This window comes from Notolabrus celidotus, chromosome 3, assembly GCF_009762535.1.
Source record: "Notolabrus celidotus isolate fNotCel1 chromosome 3, fNotCel1.pri, whole genome shotgun sequence".
Taxonomy (NCBI): Eukaryota; Metazoa; Chordata; class Actinopteri; order Labriformes; family Labridae; genus Notolabrus; species Notolabrus celidotus.
In genome coordinates this window covers 8580020-8593724 of record NC_048274.1, presented here as the reverse complement: position 1 = coordinate 8593724, position 13705 = coordinate 8580020, and the positions used below count along the sequence as shown (strand labels likewise).

The window sequence follows — 13705 nt, the reverse complement described above, 5'->3', positions numbered from 1 at the left end:
ATTTATACTTTTTCCAAGTAGGCATGCTTATTAATCCAATTCTCTATTATATTCGGGAACATTTTATATGCATATTAAGTATGAATCCATTTATTTAATGATGGCTTTTTGTTTTATTTAATGGCTATCATTTAATTTACATACGCAGAGGATTGACAGACAGCGCTTTGTCTCTCTGACTCCTTTCTAAAAGCATTACATCACCACGCTCCAACATAAAAAGTACTAATCTCCGTGCTCAGCTTTGTACAATAAGCACCCTGGGGTCATTCAAGGCTGTTGGACAATTAATTGAAAATTAGGTCTTAATTAACCACACTTAGAATTACAGATTCTTTTGTTGAGCCAGTGAAAAATGAGTGTCTGAGTTTGAAATAGTGTGAAGTGAAATAAGCGTGTCAATGCAGTTCTTTTTTTTTTTTTTATCTATGGCTATTGTTATTATCCGAGCAACAGAAAGGTCACCTTTATTAATCATGGTAATTATTTACAGTAATTAGGCCAGATATCAGAGGAGCACTTAGTACTGCGCTCAGAGAAACTGGATTCTTCACGCTCAGAGTTACTTCAAGAGGACTAACACAGTTTTTATTTTGATTGCAATATTAAAAAGTCCAACCACGTTTTCGACTATCCATACTAATGAAACCTGGGAAAACACCAACAAATCCCTGCCATCAGGGGCCAAATTATGAAACCAATCAAATCCCGTCCTGCTGTTCTGCCCGCCTCCTGTGCGTACATTTCATGTTCATGTTAGACACACATCTGCTGAGACCGAGTTGGAGAGAGGGATAGAGGGAGATGAAGAGAGAGAGAGAAGATAGTGGTGAGACGGACAGTCGTAGTTGTAGCACCTGGAGTCTGGCACATCCACAGCAGCAGGCCGTCTACGGCAGAGATGCAGAAAGGTCTTGGGACAGGAAGAGTTAAAGTAGGTGACAGGTGGACAGAGGAGAGAGAGAGGGAAAGACAGGATAACTAGAGCAGCATAACTAAGAGCTGGTCCAAGCCTGAACTATAACTATAAGCTTTTTCAAAAAGGAAAGTTTGAAGCCTACTCTTAAAAGTAGAGAGTCTACCTCCCAGACCCTGACTGGTAGATGAATCCAAAGGAGAGGTGCTTAATGACTGAGGGCTGGACTTCCCATACTATTTTTAGAGACTTTAGGTACGATGAGCAGTGATAGATGCTATTCTTTTAAATGTCATGCATTGCTCATTCCTAGTCCTTTAAAGCCTAATCTCCTCTCTTCATTTTGAGATGTGAGTGTTCTGTTGAGATTCTCTCTCTTTGTCATGTTTTGATGAAACTAAATGGAAGCTCCATAAGATAACAATGAAACTTCTTTTTATATGCAGGCCAGAGTTGTTGTTGTTCTTTTTGCCTTGAAAATGAAGCTCTACTAAGTTGCTTTTTTTCTGTTGATGCATCCAAATGATCTGAAAACCTGATTTAAATCCGTACAACCTTGGTGACTTGAGAGATTTGGATTGGTCCTAAATGTTTTCTGTCAGGGAGCACACACCCATGCTGCGATAGTGTCCAAGTATCGACTCCCTGAAGGCCCCACAGTTGGATCTAATCCAGGGTCAGTGATACTCAATGCTAATTCTACAGCCAAATATGTATTTTGGATGGTAGGAAGCGGTCCACTATTTTTTAAGTTGGCAGGCTGAAGCTGCTTTCAGAAACTCTGAGTGCACTCTGTTTTCTAGGTAACTGGCCCTGAAATCACAGAAAGACCGAACAGTTACGCAAGAGAAAATTGATGAATATTTCAGAAGACTTTAATTCAAGAACTCTTGAGTTCACATTATGTAACTTTAAACTTTGGTCATTTACTTGAACTGATTTGAAGGAACTCGTATGATTATCTGAAGGTATTTTTTAAACTTAACCTGTTGTTTGAAGCAGTGCCTTTCCTTAAAGGAACTAAAAAAACCTTCTGAAGTGAGTCCATAAAAAACACTGAGCTCAGTCATTCAACATCTGTGATCAGGAAATCAATAACCAGATATTCAGAGCTGGTTTCAGGCAGTCACGTATTAAATCCTAATGTTTTCATGCTGTTGAAGTCTCCTCTTTGTTTATTCTAAAGCTGCCTGAAATCATCTGATTATTTAGATGAATGTATTCGTCCCTCTAAATGTCACACAGCCTAAAGAGCAGCAGCTGAGCAGAAACATAATTTGCGGTCCAGTATGAACACATAAACAGTCTCAACATTTGGTCTCTTCACACAGGTGTAGAGTAAACAATATGAGTAACATTGTTTTCATGATACGTATTACTCATCCTGAGAGCTTTTTAAATGGTAACACAGATACATTACTGCCTGTGTGTGATCCTCAGGGGCTTACTTGTCCTTGATTTGAGTCTAATTGGAAAATGGAATGAAAAAGGCCCTGCAGGCTCTCAGTATTTAAACAGAAGTAGGTGTAATGTCAGGACACTTAGCTGCAAAAGAAAGTAGAATGAGAGACGAGGGATCGGGCTCCTTCCATGGTTCACAAGTGGACGAGGCGTCAGTTTGTTGGAAAGAGGAAAGAAGGTGCAGGAAGAGAGAAAGTAGAGAATTTAAAGTCGGTAATAAGGGGTTCAAATGTGATCGTGAAAGCTCTGGTGACATCAACATGTAGAGCGTTGGGATGGTTGGCTTGTGTTGTGATGAAATGATGCTGGGACCCCAGGTTTCTCTTTCTTTCTGCACCTCCTTTCATCCTGTTACAAAGACGGACAAAACAAGTCAATTTACTTTTAATGTTAATAATTAGTTACATTATTTTTAATATTAATGATAAGTCAATTTATTTTTATTGTGTAAAATTAATCAATTTATTTTATTGTTAATAATTCATTTATTTTATTTTCAAATTAGTTAATTAATTGTATAGTTAATACTTTGTCCATTTATTTATTATCAGTCAATTTATGTTATTGTTTATAATGTCAAGTTTTTTGTATTTATTATAATTAGTCAGTTTATTTATATTTGTTTATTTCTATTTTTGATTGTTTATAATTAGTCAATTTCATTCTTAATAATTGGTCAATTTATTTTATCGTTAATACGTTACTTATTTTAAATTCATATTAAAAATCTATTTTTCTGTTTATCAGTCAATTTATTTTAAGGTTAATTATTTGTCATTTTGTTGATTAGAATTAGTAAATTTATTTTATATTCAATAATAAGTTAATGTATTTGTATTTATTTTAATTAGTCAATTTATTTTATAGTTAAATATTTTTCATTTTAGATTGTCTTTAATAAGTAAAAAACAAATCTTAATAATTTTCCAATTGATTTTTATTGTTAATAATTAGTTTAAAGATATTTCCTTGATTGTATATTCAGCATCCTTCATAAAGAGTGTCCGCTGCACAGATTTCTCATGCTTTCTGCTTCAGTCGTATTCTAAAAGGAGGGAAACGTATTATTAGAAGTGAATATGACCACCATGCAGGGTGTGACTGCTGTCATTAACAATGCAAAGAAATGTCAAACAGCTCACAGCTTAGCTCCCGTTTGGTTTATTAGCAGGCGTGACGCGTGAGATGTCTGCAGAGTGCTCCTTTGAAAAGAAGGGAGGAGGAAGATTTGACATTCGTGCACGGAGAGATGTGTTATGATCTTCCCAACATTTACATCTGTGCTCTCAGTAACATGGGATCCTATTAGCAAGGCTTCTTTCAGACTCCCCAGCTAATGCTGCTTCTTTCTCTCTTTTTTTCTTTTTTATTGGCTTGATTAAAGCTCCAGAGATCAGGTCCTCATATGGAAGAAAGCCATACGAGCAGACGACAAAGGAACAAAAATATAATTACAGAGAAAGTTGAATTTGAATCGAAGTTTTGCTGCACTTTAATGTTGATGTTTCATGTAATTTATCACCTAATCACAACAAATGTTATCCTTAGACTCTTTCCAAACAGAGCAGGGCTAGACCGTACTCTATGTTCTATTATTAACAAAGACCCAACATCAAGACAGGATAAGATCCACTCCCATCTTACAGACAGGACTCAGTCTGATCTCATCTTAATCCACTTTGCAGCATTTAGCAAGTTGTAGTGGCAAGGACAAACTTCCCTTAACAGGCAGAAACCTCCAGCAGGACCAGACTCATGTTAGACACACATCAGCTGAGACCGTGTTGGAGAGAGGGATAGAAGGAAATGAAAAGAGAGAGAGATAATAGTGGTGAGACGGATAGTAGTAGTTGTAGCAGCTGCAGTCTGGCGCGTCCACAGCAGAAGGAACCTACGAGACAAGGGAGCTCAGGGACTCCAGAAAGGTCTACGGTTAGTAACTTTAATGGGACAGGAAGAGTTAAAGTAAGAGACAGGCAGACAGAGGAGAGAGAGGGAAAGATGGGATCCCAGTGTGTCAGTTCCCCCAGCAGTCTAAGCCTATAGCAGCATAACTAAGAGCTGGTCCAAGCCTGATCCAGCTCTAACTATAAGCTTTATCAAAAAGGAAAGTTTGAAGTCGACACTTAAAGTAGAGAGGGTGTCTGCCTCCCGGACCCTGACTGGTAGATGATTCCAAAGGAGAGGTGCCTGATAGCTGAAGGCTCCACCTCCCATACTGGGAAAGACAGGATCCCAGTGTGTCAGTTCCCCCAGCAGTCTAAGCTTGTAGCAGCATAACTAAGAGCTTTTAGGTTCTCTAACATGATTGGTCTAGAAGCTTTCGGTGTGGTAGAAGTTTTTTGGTCACTAGCTACTTTTGGACTGTTTTGGAGTGCTAATATTGCACATCTATTTGTTTCTCTTAGTTTTCACCCCCTAATTATTTGCCGCGAACATGCTCAGACAAATTAAAGATGCCTGACACTATCTAGCCTTCCTTCCTTTGAGTGTGTGAGGTCAGTCCCAATATTTTTCCAAAAAGCTTCTTTCTCACCGTCAGATGTTCCACAGTGGGTAGTGCAGAAGTTGACAGCCTGTCACCTAGAAATGCCAGCTCTCAAATGTCAGTCCACCGCTCTCATGGGAAGAAAGCCCACCTTCACCCTAACCACTGAAGCATAGACACTGTCCCTGCAAATACATATAAAAATGTTCCCATGCACTTTTGAAAAACAAAACAGTCTGCAAACCAACGTGAAAACCATGCAAAGAACTCCAATTCCATTATGCTGTTGAAGACTGTTTAAAGATATCAGAGGGTTTGGTGTGCTTTATGTCTAACCTACTCTTCAGGTTTGATATATTTACAGCTTCTTTTAGTTCTCTGTAACACTAGAGTCTGTTAGAGACCCGCAGCTCCTCAGCAGACAAATAAAGTGTGTCAATGAGAAACTAATGCGTCTGGGAATAAAGCTGGGTGCAAGATGATTCTGTATACTCGTGTCTGTGTCTAAAACTTCTGAATATTTTGTTACAGTCTGCAATCAGAACCTTTACATTAATCATTCATAGTCCTTGTGGCCCATTATTTCTGCTTTTAAATTATTAATGCTGTGGCCTTACTTTCTCCACATAATCAAGTGCCTCTTGTTGGCTGCTATACATTGTATGTGCAGAGCTGTAAAATCAGGACAGTGAGAAGCAGCAACATTACTCTGACTGATGCTGTTCTGTGTGTTTTTATTGGATGTAAAGATATGAGATACAGTAATGATGACTGAGTTGTTTGTCTCTCCCTCCCTCTCTACAGAGTTTTTCTTGGAGCTGCTGGACAATTCCGAGAAGTCTCTCAACAGTATGTTTACACGGACATATGGGAAGCTGTACATGCAGAACTCAGAGGTGTTCCAGGACCTGTTCACCGAGCTGAAGCGCTACTACACGGGGGGCAACGTCAACCTGGAGGAGATGCTGAACGACTTCTGGTCCCGGCTGCTGGAGCGCATGTTCCAGCTGCTGAACTCGCAGTACCACTTCACAGACGACTACCTGGAGTGTGTCAGTAAATACGCGGATCAGCTAAAGCCTTTTGGCGATGTGCCCAGGAAACTGAAGGCGCAGGTCACCAGGGCTTTCATCGCAGCACGGACGTTTGTGCAGGGGCTAATGGTGGGTCGGGAGGTCGCCAACAGGGTCGCCAAGGTGAGCTTCATTTTCTTCTCATAGCTGCTCTGATTGTTCGGTGCACTGCTCGGCCGTTACACAATCCTCTTGCTTTCAAGCTCCTGTGAAAAGTTTTTAACTAGATTGCAATTAATACTGAAGCATCTCCATGACCTAAAAAGTCAAACAGACCCTCTTTCAAAATGACTCTTTCTCTGTGATTTGTTTGAACGCCTGCTGCTGCCTCTGTCAGGCAAAGTGAGCTACAACCCAAGGGCAGATCCAGACTTTTTGTGCCTGGGTTGGCACAGCTGGGGCGCTGACTTATGTAGGGGTGGTATGAAGTATGTGTGCACTATACACACGCACAAATGAATAGCATTTATATAACCTTTCTGTCTCCTTTAATCATATCTATTTTGAGTACAAGCATGAAAGAAACCTGAAGATGTACAATTCCTAGTATTATTATTTATTTTGTGTGTTTAAGAAGTAACAAAACAAAGTGGACACATTTAAATCTTCTCTTGATTTTGTAAGGACTTGAAGAAAGATGCATCGTGAAGGTTAGGAAATGTGCGACATTTATTTGCAAAAGAAAGCTACCTGCAGCCGAATAATGGATTTTAAGATAAGTCTTCCCTCTGTCTTGGGCTGTCTTCAACTTTGACTCAGGAGCAAAAATAGGCCTCTAAATTGAAATAAGAATAATAATGTTTGATGTTTATCGTGATATGAAATTTATTATCATAAAAACCTATTTTTCAATATCGCCCAGCTCTACATCTGACAAGGAAAATAGTAGGAATGTCAACAATTAATCGAGTATCGATTAATTGATTGTTAAGAACTTACTTGAACAAATTTTTTGTTTCGATTTTCCATCACATGGAACAAACATCATGTGGTCTCATATTTGGTTCAGCTATCAGGGAGGTGTTTTAGGTTTAAAGCATGATTCGATGTGAATCAGCTGACTGAAGGTGTTGAGCTCAGCAGAGACGCTCAGTTGGGGGCTGTGGCTGAGTGACAGGCCTCCACGAGCGCTTTTTTTCCTCTGCCACCAGACTGATTATGACCCGGTTGTTGTCCCGGCTGACACCTGACCACGTTCATATGCTTATTTTTCTCAATAAAAATGAGTAGACAGAAAACTGGACACTGTGAGTCTGAAATATGTTTCTGTTCAGTTCCCTTGTTGAAGTCTGAGTCTTCACTTTTATGAAACTATGTCCGCGGAAAGTATGAGCTTGCTCCACACGTTGATGTTTAGTGTTTAGTGTTTTGAACACCTCAACACGACACAGTTATATACATTGTGTCATGAAGGAAATTTTGATTCAGGGGAAAAACGCCTTTGGCATGTTTTTGACATGGAAAACGTGTATGTTTTTTTTTAATGATTATTCTATTATTGATTGTTAACATTTCCATAGATCGATCACGGAAAATCTACATCCCTAGAAAATAGCCAATTATGGTTGAGGATTTTGGGGCAGCATCCAGGGTGGCCAGTTAGATTTAAAGGGGGACGCATGCCATCCCACTGGTTCCGGCCCTGATTGCAACCTCTCTTTTTTCACAATTTGCAGTAAGAATAAATCAGAGTGATTGATACGTTCGACTGTGACGGATCATTAGAGAGTAAGGCTCATGCCTGTGCAGGATAAGATCTGCTTTATCCACAGGGTCATGACTGATGCAAAATACAAAATCCTCTCAGTAACTTTAAGATAGAATAATGAACAATGCAAGAGTCAGGATGTGTTCGTTAATCCTCAATGAGAGAGACAGAGTTACCAGAACACATGTTGTTATTCATATTGATGTTATTCTCTGTATATAAAACACAGCACCATCAGTCTGCCCCCTTCACCTGTTTGTTTACCTACACTATTAATACTTTTATGGAAGTCGCATTCATTTGCTTTCGATTGAATCTGAATTATTAATCTGAAGCTCAGACATTAAGAAAGAGCATAATGATTCTATATGAGGATCTTTTTTTGGACGCACTTGATCTCCAGTTGTGAGCCCAGTGTGAGAGACTTTTTCATGTGACTGCTGCAGTATTCAGTACACAGCACACAGTGTATCTTCCATATTTCAGTCCGGCTGCCTGCTGAGAGGAAAGCTTGGCAAAAGAGCAGAGATTAAAGCTCATTTTCCCTCCAGGTTACTAATGTAGATTTGTTTGTGGAGCTATCCCTGCTTTGCTTCGTTTGAAGACAATTGGTGACATTTTCCGAGCTGTCGGTTAATTTGATGTTCTTAATAATTGTGTTTCTCTGTTGTTGTTGTTGTTGTTGTGGGGTTTGAAGGGTGGGATTGGTTGATGAGACAGAAAAATACATGTGTTTTTTAGAGCAACATCAAACACTTAAGATTCCAAATGTTTTCTTAAAGGCTTAGTGAATATGTTTAGTAATTCCATGTTAAATACAGAAAGTTATGCAACAGTTCTTCATGGACGTCATACTTGGATACATTATACAACCAAAGCTGGATGCTGTTGGTGGTTTGTGGAGCTAAACTTTATACTTTCAAAAACTGTCAGAAGAGATAAAGATAGAAGCCAGTGTCACAATATTTACAGTAGAATTATATCGTTTAAACATATTACATTACAGTTTAATCCAGGTTTGCACAGATTCATTCTTCCAAATTGAGACTGCAATTCATCTGCACAACCAAGACTTCTCCCCTCTATCTTGTTGCATCAGCAGTCAGACATAACGTACATAAAACTCTCTTTTTCAAACATCAGTTTCAAGCATCAGTTTTTAAAAACGTCTCTGGAGTTCAGCAGAGATTACATTCCCTTTGATCTACTGGAAACTGTCGCTTTCAGCCAAACAGAGGAGACCGATTGTTGAAGGAGGAGAGGAAGAATTGGCCCAGACTAAATGAGATGTGCACTGATTTGAGGAAGAAGTTTAATCAGTCTTATCTTGGAGGTTTGACGAAGTTGCTGCATTCAGAACTGACCTCATAGAGGAAGAGGTAGAGACATGGATTAATGCATGTGATTGGTTCATGACAGCATTCATTTCTGAAACTACTATTTCTTTAAAATCAACCTTTATCAAGAGCTATGGATGATGATAGTTGTCATTATTGTTTAATCATCTTCTGACAATAATGATAATAATAATAATAATAATACAAAAATAATAGAATTTAAAAAACGCTAATAATAATAATAATAAAAATAATGATGATTATGATAATGTATAGTGAGCTAGCTGTTACAACAGGTTAGAATTATCACAGGGTGAGCAGGACCCCAACTCAAAGCTAAATAAATCAATAGTAACCAAGCGGCAACCTCCGGTCAAAAAATATGAGTCCAATGCATAAGTGTTAAAAACTGCAGTTCATCGAGGATCCGCTTGAGGTTGGCTCTGGAGGTACCGGAAACCACATACACACCAATTCGAAAAGGCCGATATTTACAGCAGAAATAAACATGTTTATAGCCTGGCACCAAAGACGAGTGTAGTCTGGATAGCTCATTTCTCGATCAGCACACACTGTACGAGTAAAATGTTTTTCTAATGCGGCAATTTCAAAGATATTGAGATTACGACTTTTACATAATGAGAGGCTCAGCTGACTTGATTGACAGGCGGGAACACTGTACCTGTTTGCTAGGAGTTTTAAAGTCTGCCTCTTTATGATGTCCTTCTTTGACTCTGTGGTGGCATCAGCCATCTTCTTTGGAGTGGTCTGCTGGGGCTGCAGCATCTCTGCTGCTGACAGGAAGAAGCTGAAAAGACTGGTGAAGAAGGCCAGCTCTGTCCTGGGCTGCCCACTGGACCCTGTGGAGGTGGTGGCTGACAGGAGGATGATAGCAAAGCTATCTTCTATGATGGACAACACGTCACACCCCCTCCAGGAGACCATAACAACACTAAGTAGCTCGTTCAGTGACAGACTTCTTCACCCGCGGTGTCTCACGGAGAGATACCGCAGGTCTTTTCTTCCTGCAGTGGTCAGACTATATAACCATGAAATATATATATCTATATATATATATATATATATATATATATATATATATATATATATATATATGTTGTAGACATGCTTATTTTTTACCTTTTTAATTTTAATTGCTAATAACTTTTTAATATTTGTTACTTTATAGGCTCTTGTTTGCTTTATATATATTTTTTGCACTGTCTACTTGCTACTGTGACACTTGAATTTCCCCATTGTGGGACGAGTAAAGGACTTTCTTATCTTCTTATCTTATCTTACCTAGCACTAGCTCAACAGCAGTTATGTTGAGTTCAACATTTCCAATATGGCTGCCACCGCCGATTTGCCTCAAAACAGCGCTTCAGAAACATATAAACAGATGGGTGACGTCACGGATACTACGTACATTATTTATACAGTCTATGATAGTGACGTGACAATATCCTCCATGTTTTTTGGGCAATCAATAAACAAAAAGTGTCATTTTAGCTGAATGATTGGATTGTACATGTGGGATAAAGTTCTTCCTAGCAGCAAGACACTATTGAGAAATAACATAAAGTTGCTATGGGCATTTTGACCAATCAGAAATAATAATATAAAGCATCAGATTTAATAAGTGTTCAATCTGTAATAGATTGATGTTCACTCACCTAAAATCTGCCTTTGTTGAAGGTTCTGTCTATTTAAAGCAAGCTTACCTTGATGCTGAAGCCAAGAGCTTACTCCCCTCTATCTGTCTTTCCAGACCCAACTCAGTCGAGGCATGATGGCTGTCTAACATGAGTCTGGTTCTGCCTGAGGTTTCTGCCTGTTAAAAGGAAGTTTTTCCTCACCACTGTAACTAGCTAAATACTGCGATGTGCAATGCTCATGATGAATTAAGGTGGGGTCAGACTGAGTCCTACCCTGTCTTGAAGTTGGGTCTCTGTTCATAATTTGACATAGAGTGGTCTAGACCTCCTGTGTTTGCAAAAGCGTCTTGAGATAACGTTTGTTGTGATTTGGCGCTAAACCAATAAAGATTGATTGATTGATTGATTGATTGATTGATTGATTGATTGATTGATTGAAGAGTTTGTTCATGGTGTTAAGTTGTGAGAATCGTTGGGTCTATATAAAAAACTCAGCCGATGCTTTATACGTTAACCATTTTAACGATTTAATCAAATTTACTTCACTTGACTTTATGGGCTTACTATTGGAAATTTCATGATCAACAAACATGTGGCTCAAATAAGATAATTATAAAATCCCAATGAAAAAACAGAATATATATTTTTGGATATGTACATGTACTTACATGTTCAAATATTCAGAAAAAAATAAAAAAATAAATACAGTTTTAAAAAATGAAATCGCTCCCCATAATTTTTTAACTTAAACGGCAGTATTAATATAAATAAATATTAAATAAAATATGTATTTAAATAATATTAAATATTTGTTTTAGACTTCCTGATTAATACTGCTTCTTATGGGGTTTAAGTTGTTATAGTTGTTGTAATAAAATGTGTGATGCAGATTACACACATATATATATCATCTCTATACATAAAGAAAGGCCACACTCACATAAATAAAGTATTTGTAATTATTTTCATTAAAACAGAAACCAAACATCCCCATCTGTTATATATGTTGTGTCTGAAACCGTTAGCTTGAAATGCTATCACCCTCCTCTTATAGCTTCTACACTCGTGCTGTTATCAGGGCCTGTAGGAATTTTCATTGAGTACTGTGTCAAATTTAAGTGCTGCTGGGTCCTGCTGCAGTACATCATTTATGAAGAGTCAGTAATATTAAGTTGTGTATTACTGAGTGTGTGGTTTGACGTCCTAAAGCCTCCCTCCAGTCTACGGTGGTAAAACTGTTTCTTTAGACGAGTTAAAACGAGCACCCCTGTACATCTGTTCCGGGTCTAAAAGGGTGCCTCACGCTGGATCAAATCCCATATTCCCGGCTTCCTCATCAATTATGAAGGGAAGCCAGGAAACAGTGTGGCATTGCTGAAGGCTGTCAGGCCCGTGAACAACCGTACAACTCAAGGTGAAAAGTTTCGTGACATGACAAATCACCTTGACCTCAGAATCACCCTTCGTACCTGCTGCTCTCAGCCACAAAGAGCCACGAGTTTCTCCTTACAACACACTTAAAGTGCAGTCAGATACTTCTCTACTTCTGTGTAAGCACAACAATATTTACACAGTGCTTCTGTCCAATAAATGCCTGCAATCGCTGAGGATTTATATGCTTTTAAGGTGGAATTCTGCGATATTGTGGAGCCACAGCTGTGATTGCTTTAGCTTCAAAAATCAGTGTTTTGCTGCGTGTGGTCATTCAGGTATTTGAATTATTCTAGCAGATCACCTTTGAGCAAACAGAAGCAAAAACATCTCCGAACAGATCATCCTGTAATGTCTCTTTCCACAAACATCTATCATGAAGGGAGAGAGCTGGCAGGTAGTGTCCTGTGGGAGTATGAGGACAAGAATAGCAGCCGCAAAAAACTTATTTTCATGTTCAGCAATAAGATAATAAGAGAAGTTAAACTTGAGTCTTTTCATAAACATTAAGCTAAATATGAAAGTAAAAGAATCACTCTAGTTTTATAAGACGTTTCTTTCAGCATTGAGCTTCGTCTTTGACACTGCATCACTCTCTTATTTTTCTTTTGAAGTAAATATTTGTTGTGTTGGATCATTGGCCGGACAAACAGGATAATTAAACATTGATTTGAGAATATAAACATTGACACTATCTTCCTGAGCAGATGTGATCTCTCAAGTGGTCACAAAACTTTTAAAACTTATATTTATTCTCTTGTTCACGCTGCCCTATAAAGCTGAGATTGAAATCTCTCTTGGCCTCACATGTAACCTTGACTCTCTGCTACTGCTGTTTGTTTTATAACAGAAACATTCACTGAAGACTCTTTTTGTACATGTAGTGAAGTAAGAAGAATTTCATCTCCCTCTATCCCTCTCTCCAACACGGTCTCAGCTGATGTGTGTCTAACATGAGTCTGGTCCTGCTGGAGGTTTCTGCCTGTTAAAGGAAGTTTGTCCTTGCCACTGTAACTTGCTAAATGCTGCAAAGTGCTCTGCTCATGGTGGACTAAGATGAGATCAGACCGAGTCCTGTTTGTAAGATGGGACTGGATCTTATCCTGTCTTGATGTTTGGTTTTTGTTAATAATAGAACATAGAGTACGGTCTAGACTTGCTCTGTTTGGAAAGAGTCTGAGGATAACATTTGTTGTGATTGGGTTTTATATTAAAAAAGATGATTGGTGATTCTTTTTTGTTGTGGTCGATTTAACATGAAACTGTCCTCATTCAGCTCTCCTTCTCTGAGCTCTGCGGTTCACACACCTTTAAAAATAAACGAGACAAATGTCACAACTTTGAACCCTGCTGCTATCATCACTCCCACTCGTGGTTCAAGTTTCTTAGTAGAGATCGCTAACCTAAAGTTTCTCTCACCTGCTCCGCTACCGTTGTTCAGTTTGACTCTGGTGTTGCTCATGTTAGTGAAAGTTAATAACCGTAGTCAAGGGGTTTTGACCAATCAGAATCAAGCATCAAGCCGGGTAATAAGCAAATAGAATCCCGACAGGGTGAGACAAGTCCTGTTTCTGTTTCTCAAATTGACCAGCTCACTTCACCATCCCTTACATATGAAGTCCGTGTAGAAGTG

The 13705-nt window shown here is 38.7% G+C and overlaps 1 protein-coding gene across 2 annotated transcripts in view; it reads left to right on the top strand.

Annotated features, from left to right (window-relative positions):
- Positions 1-13705, top strand: part of gpc6a (glypican 6a) — a 215409-nt gene that overhangs the window by 105006 nt on the left and 96698 nt on the right. For both annotated transcript variants that reach the window (XM_034680812.1, XM_034680810.1), the window contains exon 3: positions 5670-6061. In XM_034680812.1, the coding sequence (XP_034536703.1) occupies positions 5670-6061 (392 nt within the window). The remainder of the gene's footprint in view (positions 1-5669; positions 6062-13705) is intronic.